At 48.9% G+C, this 15,217-nt stretch overlaps 7 protein-coding genes across 7 annotated transcripts; 4 read left to right on the top strand and 3 right to left on the bottom strand.

Annotated features, from left to right (window-relative positions):
• Nucleotides 1-55: 55 nt before the first annotated feature.
• On the bottom strand, nucleotides 56-1,583 carry BDV27DRAFT_92226 (NADH:flavin oxidoreductase/NADH oxidase). Its single transcript, XM_032077956.1, has one exon. The coding sequence runs from the start codon at nucleotides 1,517-1,519 to the stop codon at nucleotides 290-292; it is 1,230 nt and encodes a 409-aa protein (XP_031929533.1). The 5' UTR covers nucleotides 1,520-1,583; the 3' UTR covers nucleotides 56-289.
• A 404-nt stretch (nucleotides 1,584-1,987) lies between these two features.
• BDV27DRAFT_125306 (amidase signature domain-containing protein) lies at nucleotides 1,988-4,425 on the top strand. The gene is made up of 7 exons (XM_032066293.1): nucleotides 1,988-2,440; nucleotides 2,494-2,616; nucleotides 2,678-3,326; nucleotides 3,400-3,449; nucleotides 3,500-3,637; nucleotides 3,705-4,002; nucleotides 4,061-4,425. The coding sequence occupies exons 1-7, from the start codon at nucleotides 2,054-2,056 to the stop codon at nucleotides 4,177-4,179; spliced, it is 1,764 nt and encodes a 587-aa protein (XP_031929532.1). The 5' UTR covers nucleotides 1,988-2,053; the 3' UTR covers nucleotides 4,180-4,425.
• Nucleotides 4,345-6,144, bottom strand: BDV27DRAFT_155941 (major facilitator superfamily domain-containing protein; the record flags this gene model as incomplete). Its single annotated transcript, XM_032072236.1, has 5 exons — nucleotides 4,345-5,190; nucleotides 5,256-5,596; nucleotides 5,653-5,750; nucleotides 5,807-5,847; nucleotides 5,902-6,144. 5 exons carry the CDS (start codon nucleotides 6,142-6,144, stop codon nucleotides 4,345-4,347), a joined length of 1,569 nt encoding a protein of 522 aa, XP_031929531.1.
• A 618-nt stretch (nucleotides 6,145-6,762) lies between these two features.
• On the top strand, nucleotides 6,763-8,414 carry BDV27DRAFT_170914 (cytochrome P450; the record flags this gene model as incomplete). Its single annotated transcript, XM_032075454.1, has 3 exons — nucleotides 6,763-7,073; nucleotides 7,129-7,365; nucleotides 7,418-8,414. 3 exons carry the CDS (start codon nucleotides 6,763-6,765, stop codon nucleotides 8,412-8,414), a joined length of 1,545 nt encoding a protein of 514 aa, XP_031929530.1.
• Nucleotides 8,415-9,543: 1,129 nt separating this feature from the next.
• Nucleotides 9,544-10,920, top strand: BDV27DRAFT_170913 (SMP-30/gluconolactonase/LRE family protein; the record flags this gene model as incomplete). The annotated part of the gene is made up of 3 exons (XM_032075453.1): nucleotides 9,544-9,797; nucleotides 9,856-10,330; nucleotides 10,396-10,920. The coding sequence occupies 3 exons, from the start codon at nucleotides 9,544-9,546 to the stop codon at nucleotides 10,918-10,920; spliced, it is 1,254 nt and encodes a 417-aa protein (XP_031929529.1).
• Nucleotides 10,921-11,748: 828 nt separating this feature from the next.
• BDV27DRAFT_125305 (metallophosphatase domain-containing protein) lies at nucleotides 11,749-12,958 on the top strand (the record flags this gene model as incomplete). Its single annotated transcript, XM_032066292.1, has 1 exon — nucleotides 11,749-12,958. One exon carries the CDS (start codon nucleotides 11,752-11,754, stop codon nucleotides 12,820-12,822), a length of 1,071 nt encoding a protein of 356 aa, XP_031929528.1. The 3' UTR covers nucleotides 12,823-12,958.
• An 825-nt stretch (nucleotides 12,959-13,783) lies between these two features.
• Nucleotides 13,784-14,614, bottom strand: BDV27DRAFT_125304 (GNAT family N-acetyltransferase). The gene has a single exon (XM_032066291.1). It carries the CDS (start codon nucleotides 14,442-14,444, stop codon nucleotides 13,986-13,988), a length of 459 nt encoding a protein of 152 aa, XP_031929527.1. The 5' UTR covers nucleotides 14,445-14,614; the 3' UTR covers nucleotides 13,784-13,985.
• Nucleotides 14,615-15,217: the final 603 nt, after the last annotated feature.

Here is a 15,217-nt window from a genome sequence, read left to right as displayed (position 1 = left end):
GTGTTGACCAAGTACATGATCTTCCCACTGAAAAACAACATATTTATACAGAGGCCGGCCATCACAACAATCCAGGCATTCTCCCCATTCCTTTAACCAACCGCCAACCGCCAGGTACGGTTTTTTATGTGCACAAGCCGGTAGAAACTTGACGTATTCCCGGCAAAATACGCTAATATCAAGATTTACGAGCGGCACTGACTTGATCAAAATGTCTCGGGTCATTTAACCATCGTTCTTTATACCATCTATTCTCCAGAGCAGTAACCTCTATTCTCGAATTGTTTCATCACGACCGCTTTTTGCCCTTTCCGCGACCCTCGAAACTCCAGTCAATCTGTGTGGCCATCCTCACCTTCACGTTGAGCTCGTTGGCAAACGCGCGAACCAAGCCTGGGTTCTGTTGGAACCATCGTCCGGCCTGTACAGCATCAATGCCAGACTGTAGTACTTGCTCAGCCAAGGCTCCTGTTTTAATACCGCCAACAGCTGAGATCAGCAATTTATCGCCGACAGCGTGCTTAATCTCTTGAGCAAAATGGACTTGATAAGCAGGGGTTGGCTTGATGGCAATCGCAGATTTGGCGTGAATCCCCCCTGAACTGACATCCACCAAATCAACACCGTGATCAGCTAAAAGTGGGGCGAGCTGTACGGATTGATTTACAGTCCAGCTCTCAGGAAACTCGTCCTCGAGGCCGAACTCGAACCAATCAGTCGCACTGATCCGAACCAGGAGAGGCATTGTGGCTGGGATAATGGCCCGGATCCCATCAACAATCTCCAATAGTAGTCTGACTCTGTTTTCAAAACTTCCTCCATATTCGTCGTTTCTTTTGTTGCTCACGGGGCTCAAAAACTGATGTAAAAGATATCCGTGGGCAGCGTGAATTTCAATAGCGTCAAAATTGGCGTCAACAGCTCTTCTCGCCGCCTCTGCGAAATCCTGTTTTAGGACTTCGATATCCGCTCTAGTCAAAGCCTTAGGGACGGTGTTGATCCCTTCTTCCTGAGGAATTGCCGATGGGGCCACAATCTCATCGGGCCATCCACCAACTTCTTTAACCGCCATTGCGTTACTACTCAACCAGGGAGCGACGGCACTGCCTTTCCGGCCCGAGTGCGCTAATTGAATCGCAATCTTCTGATTTTGGCTATGGGCAAACTCCGTAATACGCCTTAAAGGCTCGATCTGACCGTCTTCATAGAGACCAAGATCCTGTGGGGTAATACGACCGACTTTCTGGACTGCCGTTGCCTCCATAATTGCCAATCCCGGGCCACGTTGGATAATCCCGCCAAGGTGCGTTAAGTGCCAATCTGTAGCGTAGCCATCCTTAGCAGAATACTGACAGAGAGGTGCCAGGAATAAGCGGTTGGGAAACGTCACGCCGCGGATAGTGATCGGGCTGAACAACTTGACTGATCCCTCCAGTTGTGTGCCTGCAGGAGGATCCTGGGCTGGCGTGTAGTAAGACACACCTTCGGCCGCGATATTATCGATTATTTTGTATGTCATGATTTGCGTCTTAGGCGCTTAGGCCGGGGCAAGGGGGTTGATAGGCGCTCAATACCATAACGAGGTAAGAACCTTGAGTATTCTATATACGGAATATCTGGTGATTGATGACAAATCGAAGGATTATTAATGTGATGTAGTATCGTGGGGCCTCATGGAGTATCGTGGAGTATCGTGGAGTATCATGGTGATATGGCCTCATCATCCCTGTCGAGCACAACGTGCATGCCACCGATCCCAACCCCTGATTGGCTTTCGCATGGGCACTTACTCCAATACCCCCCGAGACCTACTCCGATTTACATAAATTGACCGAGTACGGACGGGAAGCTAAGCAGGGATCCGCTCGGGGTTCGCCGTAAGAACCGGACCATTTGTTAACTGTTGGTGGCGCCGCCATGACTCCATACATATGGGCCTATACGAGCCTGGGCCGTAGCTATACTTGTTTTCTTTTTGTTCCTTTTTTTTTTTTTTGCCGCATGACCCTGTCTCCTCATCTGCTCCTCTGCCCACTCCTTGTCATAACTGTCTATGTGCCCTCGCTGGCTGACGTCACGTACACGAATTCATTTGCCGTGGAGGAATTCTTGGGTTGCTCTCCCCGTGAGCCGAGGCGACAAAAACCAAAAAGTATTCTCATTTGCAAAATCCAGGATGTCGTGGGAAACCATAAGCAAAGAAGCCCAGGCTAGGGTGCTGGAGTCTATTCCCGAGCGATGGAGGCTGGATCCCCAGAAATACGGGTCGCTCAAGGATGTGACGAGCGTGCCGTATACCAGCGGTATCCTGACCCCAGAGCAACTCAGGATTACCGAGCTCACTGTTGTCGAGATTGTGAAGCATCTGGAGTCTCGTGAATTGAAGGCAGTCCAGATTCTAGAAGCTTTTGCTGCTCGGACTGCCATTGCGCATCAGCTGGCACGTCAATGCAATCCTAGAAAGTTGCAGAGTTAGGCTAACTAGACAAATAGGTCAACTGCCTAACCGATTGGTTCTATGAAGATGGGCTTCAACAGGCAAAAGACCTGGATATGGCCCTGGACAAAGGGGGCAAGTTGCAAGGGCCGTTACATGGAGTTCCGATCGCGTTAAAGGTACTGAACTATGGGGTACGCTCATCTTGACCATACGGAGGCTGATGGACACGCCAAATAGGATTCCCATGAACTTAAAGGCCATGCTGTCACAATGGGCTACGTCTCAAGGAGGGATAATATAGCCAAGGACGATTCTAACATCGTGAAGACGTTGCGCGCTGCTGGTGCGGTCTTTTTCTGCAAGACCACCATGCCTCAGTCTGGAATGGCTTTGGAGACGGTCAGCAATCTCTGGGGCCGCACAGTAAACCCATTTAATAGAGAACTGGGCGCCGGTGGAAGTTCCGGTGGAGATGCGACGCTGGTGGCCTTAAGAGGTAGCCCCATCGCTCCTTCAACGGATATGGGAGGGTCTATCCGCGTACCTGCCGCTTTCAACGGACTATATGCCATTCGGCCTACGTCGGATCGCATTCCCAAGGGTGGGATGACCAATACCAACACCGGGAATCTCACAATTAAGTTGTCTTGCGGACCTGTCTGCCACTCGCTTGACGACCTCGAATTGTTCACTCGGATCATCAACGCGCACGCGCTCAACCAGTACGATTCCACTGCTGTTCCTGTACCCTGGAGAAAGCTGGATGCTCTGGATCGCCAGCTCACGATCGGAGTATTGAAGTGGGATGGTGTCGTAATGCCTCACCCACCGGTACTTCGAGCATTGGAACACACCGAGCACACACTGGAGAAAGCCGGACATGAAGGTGAATGAGCATCTTGTGTTTTATTTTGACTGATAGGTCTATCATGACAAAGCCAAACTGACCTGGTTCAAAGTTATTACGTTCGACATACCTTTTGATTGCTGGGATATAAAGAAAACTACGGTAAGCTTCCTATTGTGTTGCCAAAATTGTAGCATTAACGTGGAAGTCAGTTCGATATCTACTACCAGTCAGGCTCTGCTGGGACGATGTCCACGCTAGCAGCCTCGGGAGAGCCTACTATACCAGCATTTGCTGACCTGCTCAAAGTCTTCAACACCCAAGAACACTCCGCTGCAGAGGCATTGAGGGTGCGCAGTCATTTCTTTTTACCCCGGTGAACATTATCTTTGAGGAGCACACTGACATGCCAGACAGTTCAATCTCAAAACAAGATCCCTCAAAGAGCAATTTGCAGATGTATGGAACAACACCGCCAATCGCACAAGCTCCGGTCGTGCAATTGACGCACTAATATTACCCCCAGCTCCCGCACTGGGCTACCCTCATGATTTTAACATCTACTGGGGATATACGTCGCTGTTTAACCTTCTCGACTACCCTTCCGTGATCTTGCCAGTGGCCAACTTCAAGGTGGATCCACAGTTAGACCCCGTGGATGCCAATTATCGACCAGTAGAAACAAATCCCTATGATAAGCCAAATCATGAGTTGTGTAAGTCAACCAAACTATCCCCTTAGTAATATGATTTATAAGAAGGCTTTATTCACAGATGACCCGAACCTGTTCGTGAACCAACCATCTACTATTCAGATCGTTGGACGTCCTTTTGAGGACGAAGAAACTATACAAGTAGCCTCAGTTATAGACGCGCTATTTAAGGCTCCATAGGTTACATGGACTTAGCGATTATGGATGTCAAGTTCGCCGAATCCGAAACCCTTGTTGATGCTAGTGAACGCATTAGGATATCAGGCATGTACCCCCTAGCTAGGTCCGCTGTTGAATTAGTCAACAGTATTACCACACATGTAATGCCATATGCCAGGACCTTTTCTATATCCTATAGCGAAAGTGTTTGTTCTCTTTATCAGTCATATCTTGATAACCCTCCAATAAATTCTCCTGGACTGCCACCAGAGCACCACGGCCGGGACGCCTGTTCTCCACCCAACACCACAAAGTATACATGGATTGGAAAAGGATGACCGCGCAGTAAGTACCCAGTAAACCTTTGATAGCGGTAGGATATCGTGGCACCTCTTTCGATAAGAACATATGAGGACCAACGATATTTCCCACGACAAAGCAAACAAAGTAGATGCTCAGCGTAGTAGTGCGCTTGGTGTGACCGGCCACATTGACACCAGCCAGCGTCCAATTCAGTATTATAGGAGCACCGACAAAGTTTTGCATCCAGCACATAGCCAAGAGGGCGTACCGATGGTCAATTGGTATCGTTAAGAGGCCAATCAGCCCAACCATGCCAGGTAGACATCCCAAAATAACGGAGATGCCTAGCATGTTCCGATACTGAGAGACATAGCCCAGCGACAGGCAACCCACTATCTCGAATGCTCCTCCGGGCGCCTGCAACAAAGATGTCCGCAACGGGTCAAAATCTAATCCTTTGATGATAGCCGACATGAAGTTAGTGACTCCGCTGTTTAGTATTCCAATTCCCATTCCTGCCATGTAAAGTAGATAGCATCTGCCATCGAGAAGCGCCTCTTTTATCTGATGAGGCTTGATCGTCGGGTTCTTGATTCCCATCTGATTATGCGATACTCGCCAGACTGCGACAATACGCTCGTATTCGGAGAGCATCTTCGCGTTATGAGGGCTGTCTGGTAGATAGGCCAGTATGACGAAACCCCACAGGAGAGTCAGAGTGCCGACGATCTGAAAAGATACGAATATGTATTTAGCAATCTGAGTGATGGATGAACATTGCCAACCGCACTCACCAAGAAAATTAGCTTCCAATTCGCAATCGTGAGTCCTTCAGCTGTACCCGTCCCATAAGCAAGCAGAGACCCTAGAATGCTGGCAAGGCCGTTGGTACAAAGCCAGAAGGAACTCCTGAGTGATTGTTCTTCGCGTGTCCATAGCATTGAAGTGAGAAGCACCCAAGATGGCGAGATACATGCCTCGAATAGACCGAGAAAGAAGCGAACCGCGAAGAACCCACCGGTGTTGAAGACTGCAGACTGCAGCATGCAGATCGCTCCCCAAACAATCAGCATTGCTCCGACCGTCTTTGCAATTGGGAGACGTTGCAATAACATGTTCCATGGCCATGCACCACCTCATAGTAAGTCAATAGCCTTTCTTTTACTAAGGTTGATGGCTCTGGTAACGTACATAACCAACCAAAGTAGAGAGCGCTGACGACCCAGGAGTAATCATCTCCAGTCATGTGGGTATCTGTCTGGAGGCCGTATGCATTTGAATAATTAAGGCTAATTGACATGTTACGAAAAGGCGTTGTTTACCGATGTCTAGCTGTCTTACTTACGTCTGTTTGTCCAAGAATGATAGCATATATGTTATCATCATCTAGGTAGCTATCAGCACCCTTAACGAGTAAAACCAGTCCGCATATAATCTAACCATTGGGAGAACCAAGAAATCCAACTTCCGTCTAACTTTGAGAGAGTCCGCCTCTAGCTGACTGCGGTCAAACTGCAGTGATTGCTGCAGCATCTCTTGTCCCAACTCATTAAGAGCACTTCCAGCATTCAACCGCTGGAGGAAAGATTCCTTGAAAAGCACGGATGAGGCTTGGATTGGAGCATCATTGTTCTTGGCAAGGATAGAATCATCTATTTTGCTGTCGATAACTTCACCCTCCATGTTGTCGGGGGGCTAGGCTGAGCACTTTGGTGGGCGTGTTGTCGTAGATAACAGTAACATACTATCATGATACTATATCAACTGAGCTGATGTTTATAGCCAACATCCCTGTTTTCCAAAAGGCGGGGTGTACCTCCAACATCGGACTGGACCTCATAAGGCTTGAATGGTCTTGGAAGAGTCGGACAACTGCCCCCGGGCCCGTGGCTAGCCATCTCAGTGCTGACCAAGGGTTGAACATAGAGTTTCACTATCAACCAGCTGGATATGCACCGCAGGCAGTGAAAACCTCCGCCGATGCATTAGCTATCTGTCCGAGTCGGAACAAATGTCTGATGGTGTTTCAGAAACATGGACTCTCGAAGCCTTTACTCCACGTCACAACCTTCCGAGCGGGTTCCGAGGCAATTGACAAGAGAACTACGTACCCGATCATCCAATCAACATGGAGGAGTGTCATTGCGAAGGGCAGCAAATGAGAGATTACTTAGCCATTGCATTGAATTCAATAATGTGAGCTACCTATCTCTCGTTTTCTCTTTCTCTTCGTATTTACAGTACTCTACCGTCTGAAGTTCCCTTGCTGTTGTCTTGAACAACAGCCTTCCGTACCATAGTATGGCACTGCCACTTGAAATCCTGATTTCCCCGTGGGTTACTCTTCTTGGACCTATTTTTGTGTCTCTGTATTATCTGGTTCCTTATTTCTGGACATTTAATCACCTGAGGGATATACCCGGGCCCCTTTCAGGCCAGCTCTCGAACTTGTGGCTGTTGCTTGCTTGTCGAGCGGGCAAGCGTTACAAATATGTAGACGAAGCTCATAAACGATATGGACCTATTGTCCGTATACAACCTAATCATATCAGCATTGCCGACGAGGAGGTCATTCAGACCATATACGGCCATGGGAGTGGTCTTCTAAAATCGTGAGCAAGCCCCCAATGCGTTAACTATTGCATCGGATTGCTGAAGACTCTCTAGGTCCTATTATGATGCTTCTCTCATTACCACGCGTAGCATTTTTACTTCCAGGGACCGCGCCGAGCATTCGCGAAAAAGAAAAGTGGTATCCCATAGCTTCGCGCCGCAGGCAATGCGAAACTTTGAGCCGTTCATCCATTCATGGTTGAAGGTCTTCCTCAAGAAGTGGGACGATATTGCTGAGAAGGAAGCCCAGCCTGACGGTTACGCGAATGTGGAAGGCCGCGTGTGGCTTAAGTACGTATCCCCATGATCACATCCCTGAATATATCATGTATTGACAGGATAGTTACCTTGTCCTCGACATCATTGGCGATCTTGCATTCGGTGCGCCCTTTGGTGTGCTCGAAGCTGCTTCCGAAGATATATCAATTCGCCTCAACAACAAGAAGACCATCTCTCTCCCTGTCATCACGAGCCTCACGACTAGGAGCGAAATCGCAGCCACTGTAGGAGCGCTGCCCGAACTCCGGCCCTATTTAAAATGGATCCCCGACCCCTTTTTCCACGCCGGTGTCACAGGAATGAACAACTTGCGAAGCTTAGGCACAGCTCGCATTCTCGATCGCCTAAATAATCCACCCAGCGCGGACCGCCATAAGGACTTACTGGAGCGCGTGCGAGAGGGGCGTGACGACAAAGGCGAGCCCTTTGGGGTAGGAGAGCTCACCGCTGAATCGTTGACCGTGCTCATCGCGGGCACAGACACCACAAGTAGCACGTTTGCCGCATTGATGTACCATGTCGTTAGAACGCCTGGCGTTTTGAAGAAGCTACAAGCAGAGCTCGACTCAGCGCTTCCGGCAGACACGGTGGTTCCCTCATTTGACCAGGTAAAGACGCTTCCATACCTAGGAGCTGTCATCAATGAATCTCTGCGGCATCATTCCTCTATCAGTCTTGGGCTCCCGCGTGAAGTACCACGAGGCACCCCAGGCCTAACCATCAGGGGACGTTACTACCCCCCAGGTACCGTTTTGAGTGTTCCAATCTACACAGTGCACCACCTGAAGGAAATCTGGGGCCCCGACGCGGATGACTTTAGGCCTGAAAGGTGGGAGAACCTCACGCCACGCCAGAAGAAGGCCTTCATCCCGTTCAGTTACGGTCCACGAGCATGCCTCGGGCGCAACCTTGCTGAGATGGAATTGAGACTGATTACCGCAACGTGGGCCAGGAGATATGATTTTGTTTTGAGAAAGGATGAAATGGAAGTGTGTGAGGGATTGGCCAGGAAACCGATTGCTGTTAACGTCGGACTGAAGCGGCGAGAGGTTCCAGTCTAAGATTCTAACCAAATATGGGTAGAGACGTCGGTAGACCTAGTTGTGGCGAGAGCTCGCTACGGTAGATTAAATTGACTGTCACAATAAAAATAAATGCGGTTTTTTACTCCGTCCTTCACCATAAGATTGGACCATCAGTTGGGATATCGAGAATTTCTTTAACATCAGTACTTGGCAAAGCTCTTAGATGATAGCTAAGTTCTGGTGATTTCGTACCAGATAGAAAAGTTGTCCTCTGTGTCCGTTCCTCTCTGATTCATTTACTTCTTGTATTTTTGCGGAGGGCTATCCGATAACTGACACTTTTACCGGGCCATCTAGAACTATTTTGGAGTGCAGCCAATCTAATCCAACCGTTGCTGTGATACTCCCCTCTTGCCCTGCGTAGTAGTTTAGGGCTAATTCTAGATACCCATAACCATTCACCGGTAGGGTGATTCTGCATACTACCCCAGATGTGCGTTTCCCAACGTAATTCTCAGACACAATATTTCTAACCCTCCTCCGCAATTAATGTTCCGAGTGGGGTGCCGACTTCGAGGTATCTATGGCCTGCTGCTCCGAGTGGGACTCCGACGCCATATACTCCGATTGGAAGCGTCCGTCGATACTTGTACGTAATTCCTCCGACGAAAGCAAAAAACACCAATGCGAGGGTTATGCAGGTATCAAGCCTGCATTCGCTCTATGGGATGCTGAACAGCCCCTGGAATCAATAGTTAGGGCCAGTATCTCCGCATATTCGAAATGGATGGTAGTTGCTGTGTGGGAGGGATATATAAAGAACGGCATACCTGATGCAACATTGAGGCAATGCGGACATCCATACGGTAGATTGATGCTTAGCAACAATGTTGCTCAAGTACCTTGGGTCCTATTCATCAATACCTTGGGCCCTGTTCGTATCGTAGCAGCTCCTTTGGTCGGCAATTCCATGTAATTTCACTTGGCAAGTCGGCCGGCGTGTATGGGTCTCTGTGCCAAGTCGGACATTGCGAGCAACTGCAGCCGACAGTCAGAAAGCAATAGGCAACGTCAGATGAAATTAAACAATGAGAGAGGCAGATATAGATATATATACGTTGCGCCCAATTGACAAACTCCCAGGCTGACAATTACCGCAGCTACTATGCCTCCTATCGCCTGCTTGTTATCTTATTCATCCTTGCGCCCCAAGCCTCTCTTCATAAGCTTAGTAGGCTTCCTCCCGTTGGCGGCAACTCTCCTGACTCCCTTGCCATTTGAGTTCCAGAATACAACGGCGCAATGGGCGTATTTATCCTACGAAAACCCCTCGTTCGCCGTGATCGCGGGTGAATTCAACAGGTCTGCCTTCGTCGCGCAAACCAAAACCGTGACATCTGATCTCGAAGTAACCAAAGCGTAGGTTCAATCCCCAGGTCCCTGTCCGGTTTGTATGATTGCTAACCATTACCAACAGCCTGGAATATCTTAACTCCACGGACTTCGTCGCGTACGACGAACGGTTCTTTGATTTAATCGGTCCCGAAGCAACCATTCGCCGGGTACATGATCTCCCGTTCCAGACTCACGAGGCGCCGTGCTATAACCCATCAACTAAGGAGCTCTTCTTCATCGAATGGGGCCCTCCGGGGGGCGACGACGGTTCCCACGATTGGCAGTACCTCCTGAATACGGAGACTAATGAGCTGCGAAAGATTTCAACCGACCCGCCCATTCACAACGTCCACGGATGCGCATTCCACAATGGATCGTACTATGTTGTAACGGATGGGAGCCAGAATCGGACTGCGTCGCTGAAGAGAATTAATCCAGACACCCTGGAAGCGACTACCTTGCTTAATAACTACTATGGATTGCCCTTTCAGGGATTCAATGACCTTGACATCGACTCCGACGGCAATTTCTGGATCACCGATGACCACTATGGCTGGGTTAGTTCAATGACGCTGTATTCGCTTCAAGCCGCTACTCATATAGCTACTAACTCAATGTTCAGGGACGAGGAGTCATACACTTCACACCACCCGTGCTCTCCACCGTCTATTTTGTCAACGGCAGCACCCTCCGTCCGAGACCATTCCACGTTACCGAGAACCAGGCCAACGGTATTGCTTTCTCCCAGGGCCGCGACGGCAAGGGGACCGTCTTTATTTCCCACACGGGGGCTGTGTCCCCGGACAAGAGCCACCGAGAATACCCTTACCGGCCTCGGACTCTAGAAGCGTATGATGTGTCGTACCCGGGCGCATGGACGAGTGGCCCTCGGCTCGTCAGTGTTCCTATCTCGTTCGTCTACGACGGTATCAAAACCGCCAGGAGTGGCTGGGTATTCGCCGGTGCGGGAGAGGGAGTAGATGTTCTTGACCCTCAGACCGGGCTGGCGTTGGGGACCATTCGCGTGGGTGGGGGGGACTATGTGGCGGTTAACATGGCCTTGGGACAGAAGGAGCTCTGGATTGTTGGGGCCGGGGGTGTCTGGCATGTGGCTGGGTTTCGTGAGACCCTTGCAAGAGGCTTCTAAGTGGCCTCCGCACGGATGGAGTGCGGATTTCAATTGAGATACCAGGTTTCATATAATCCGTAGTCCACAAGCCGGGCGAATATTGATGGTACTGTGATCTAATGTGAATGAGTTACTGTGCCAGCTTCGACAACTTCTGCACTGATTCCCACTTGATGATGAAAGGATGTGGGAGGCTCGGGAAGATGGTCAGCTGTATACATTTTCATTTTATGTCCATTTGTTCTCGCCTGTTATATGGGTGAATTTTCCTCCTAATCTGTACTCAGTCACCTGTCTTCATCTCTGCTGACCTCGTCTCCTTCATTTTCCTGTGTTGGTGAAAAGGCAATTCCTTTGCTTCTAGGGATGGGGCACGCTGCGCCATTGTCATCCGTCTAGTCTGACAAGGCGATGAAATAGTTCATCTGTGGTTCTCTGTGTTCCAATCTGGGCTGGCCGTATAGTTGCGTTGCTTGCATACGAGTTTAGGTATACGGGCTTCCAGAGCGTCATATGGGTTATTTCATTCAATTACCTCGATAGAGCCAAATGGAAAGAAAAATGGCACTTTTCAACTTCGAACAGCTAACCGCCGGTGATCAATTGTTAAGCATTAATAAACCTAACAGTGAAAGAAAAGAAACAAAACGGCCTCAGATCTTTACTTCGGCATCAAAGCAGCTGGACATTTATAGACGCTGCCAGATACGGTTAGACACGGCTTTATCATTCCACGTCATTCAGCAGCTGCCTGAGACATGAGGATCCATTTATAGAAGCCCATGTCCAGCCCTCTTTCAACCGAATTACATGCCTCTAAATGACAACAGTTGTTCGCAAACACTTACAATGATTACAAACATTCTGAACCGCCTAAACTTCCGAGCCTTTCGCCACAGATGGGCTGCCGATCTACGTCAAATAGCACTATCACCCCTCACAATCCTCGTTTGGACAGCCTATACATCATTAAATTTCGTGAGATGGAATCTCAAGAGGTCCCAACAATGGCCCCGCATCCGAGTTGTCTGCGTCGCTGATACGCACTCTCAGCGCTGCGACGTCCCAGACGGCGACCTTCTGATTCACGCGGGAGACCTGAGCCTCCATGGCAGCGCAGCGGAGATCCAGGAAACGGTTAACTGGCTGAAGTCACTGCCGCATCCTTACAAGGTCGTGATCTCGGGCAATAGTGATCGTTTTTTTGATGTTACCTCCCGATTAGCAGAAGATAAGCTGGCGACGACACCATCCGCTGACGGCACAAGCAAAGTAGCTGCACAGCTTAGACGTGGTATCTCAATTGACTGGGGCGACATCTATCATTTACAGCAGGCTTCGGTGTGTTTGCCCTTTCGGGACACATCTGGTGTAATGCGGCAAATCCGTGTCTATGGGTCACCACAGATCCCTGTGTGCGGCGGGCCAGACAATGCCTTTCAGTACCCTGTGAACCAAAATCCATGGGCTGAAACCATCCCAGCGTCTACGGATATCTTGGTCACGCATACACCAGCCAAGTTCCATGGGGATTGGTACCAAGGGTCCCCCGAAGGCTGCCCATTTTTGCTGGATGAGTTGTGGAAGGTTCGCCCTTTGCTACATGTCTTTGGCCACGTGCATACCGCTCATGGAGTGGAGAGAGTGCAGTGGGATAGCGCTCAGTGGTGGTTGGAGAAATACTATCGGGATACTTCGGACGCTGCTCAAAACCCGCGAATATTCGCCCTTCGAAGCTTCTTCCATCCAGCGCTGTTGCTGGACGCTGTCATGGTTTTGTTCTCTGGTATGGTAACTCTTGTACGAGACTTAGCTAGTCTACGTCGCCGAGAAGAACGGTCTACATTGATGGTCAATGCTGCTTGCATGAGCGAAGACGGCGAACGGCTGGTGAATGAGCCGATTGTTGTGTATATATAGCAAGCGAAAATCCAGCCATCCGCGGCTTAGGGATTTGTGTCAGATCAGCATATCACTTGTCAGGCCCCTGCTATAGATTGTATTTTTGTGCAGCTTGGAAAGAACATAATTAAGAACAAGGCGCAGAAAGATGATAGCATCTCAATTCGGTAAATTCGGATGATGGCGCATTACGATGGTTGCTTGTAGGTAAAGTTGATCGGGTCCCCAAAGTACCGAAGAGATAATAGCCGGGGAACATCAAAATCAATACCCAACCTAAACACGTTATTTTAACGCGTTAACCCATCGAGAAAGGCCCTCTAAGGCCCCAGGAGCTACTATGGAGGTTCCCAAACCCCGATCGTAGTGGTCCACCGAGCGCGTCGAGGTGGGTGCCCCTGAGCGGAGTACTACCACTACTACCGTTATCAACACCGATATATCGGGGGGACCCTAGGGCCCTAGACAATTATTTTATTAGAATACTCTCTGTAACGATGTTGACCCTAATGTTGACCTGTATTGTAGATAATCGGACTATTGTGATAGCGGGAAGTGCGTTCATTACAGTAGAATTTCAACCAAAACCTTGTAGTTACCCTCGAATTGTTCAAGTTTAGATGCGATCTCCAGACACAGCCATTTCAGCGTGAAACAATCTGGTGCCCTTTTATATACCATGTGCCACATCCTTCGCTATTGCAGGGGCGGGGAAAGGATTTATCGTTGATTCCTGGCCAGTGGTGTATTCTGCGAAGTAATACTGCGGGTCTTTAGACACACTGTGAGCACCACTTTTGCAATATAATGATATATACAATACTGAATCCTGCTTGTACTCTAGAGAGACCATACTATTCGGCCGACACTGTTCGACGAGTGGGAAGTACAATGATGTTACGGACAATCTCAACTGTGGAGCTGATGGGACTTGTGACGTGAAAGTCAGTTCTTATACTGTTACTGCGCCAGATGGGAAGAGTGAGCTGCTTTGGGTGGATACACCGAGTGGGTTAGGACCAACTTGTACTCTGGCGGATCGGAATAGTCAATTTTTATAGAAAAAAAATAATCCTTAAATCGCAGTACGGCTCATGATGTCTTCTGTCTCCCTATCAATATAAAAATTGCGGATCGGAGTTCGCTGCTGACACCCGCTGAAGCTTGCAGGTACTTCGACTTCAGGTTTCTAGCTTCAAAGTCATGAAAGAACTATCTGGGCAAGGGGGTAGAGATCCATAAGGATCACAAGGCTGAAAGCCCATGTTGGTATAAAAGCCTCTGGCTCTTTCAAACGAAGCGTGTTTCCCAGTCTCTAAACTCAAACTGGTATATCCTCTTTCCTTCGCCACCTTGATGAGGTGCTCGACGATAGCCCTTCCAACTCCTTTGCGAAAATGCGTTGCGACTGTTCTCATTGATTTCACTTCACCATGTGTTGGTGACAATTCCTTGAGTGCTCCAATTCCCATTAACTCATGGCCTTCCCAGGCAGAGTAAAAAGTGACATTTGATGCTTGCAGGCTCGAAACGTCGAGAACATCACAGGAATCGATCATGCGATTTATTTCGGCCACATGCAAGGAAATCAAGGCAAGCACGGCTGGGGTGGATTTAATGTCGTCGATCTTGATAAGCATTTCGAAAGAGACATTCGGTTCTGGAGGAATAGTGTAGGTGGGGCGCAAACCGTAACGCGCGGAGAGAAAGCTCGAATAGAGTACAGAAAGCAAGAATGGAGTTGATCAGGTTTTCCGAAAGATACCCACCCCGAACCCGCCTCAGCCCGGAAAAGGTCATGTGATCTAAAATTTTAGATTTCTCCAGAATTTTTTTATATTTCTATGTAGATCTAGAATACATAGAGAGATAAAGCTTTAAAAATTGGCTGTCGGTTCCATTCTAAACCTAAATAGGCATGGTATCTTACTTATAAGCCATCTCTTACCTATTTAGGCCTAGTGGCGGGCTTTCCGGGTCGGGTTCACCTAAATCAGCGCGGGGTCGGGTCGGTTGCGGGTCCTAGATTTTGGCCCCGAACCCCGACCTGATAACAAGTGTTAACTTGTAAGCTGGCCTCTCCCTTACCATTTATTCCCTCACCTTGCCTACAAACCGGTCATCATATCTAGCGGTTTTATCACTTTCGAAGACTCAACTATTGTTACCCCGCTCGTAGAAGCCGCCGATGGGGTTGTTCTCGAACTGAGTCCTCGGCCAGGAAATCAGACACGTCGCTTTTATACCTCTGGTGTCCAGTTTGCCTATGATGTTGAGCCTAATCATATTTTCAAGACGATATGAATGCCAAGTTGAAGACACATGGTCTGTAGGATAGATATAGGCTTGTAGTTGCTGGCGTTGCAGATAGCGATATTCTAAAAGAGGAGGGAAGAGCGGAAGGCAGTTTGGA

This window comes from Aspergillus caelatus, assembly GCF_009193585.1.
Source record: "Aspergillus caelatus strain CBS 763.97 unplaced genomic scaffold BDV27scaffold_51, whole genome shotgun sequence".
Classification (NCBI taxonomy): Eukaryota; Fungi; Ascomycota; class Eurotiomycetes; order Eurotiales; family Aspergillaceae; genus Aspergillus; species Aspergillus caelatus.
The sequence above is the reverse complement of the archived record's forward strand: the minus strand, read 5'-3'. Positions and strand labels throughout refer to the sequence as shown.

Bases quoted from the DNA above. Each gene is read 5' to 3' on its own strand.
- BDV27DRAFT_92226 (XM_032077956.1), bottom strand. From the start codon at position 1,519: ATGACATACAAAATAATCGATAATATCGCGGCCGAAGGTGTGTCTTAC.
- BDV27DRAFT_125306 (XM_032066293.1), top strand. From the start codon at position 2,054: ATGTGCCCTCGCTGGCTGACGTCACGTACACGAATTCATTTGCCGTGG. The intron at 2,617-2,677 runs GTACTGAACTAT...CACGCCAAATAG, and splicing joins GAGTTCCGATCGCGTTAAAG to GATTCCCATGAACTTAAAGG. The intron at 3,450-3,499 runs GTAAGCTTCCTA...CGTGGAAGTCAG, and splicing joins GGGATATAAAGAAAACTACG to TTCGATATCTACTACCAGTC.
- BDV27DRAFT_125304 (XM_032066291.1), bottom strand. From the start codon at position 14,444: ATGCTTATCAAGATCGACGACATTAAATCCACCCCAGCCGTGCTTGCC.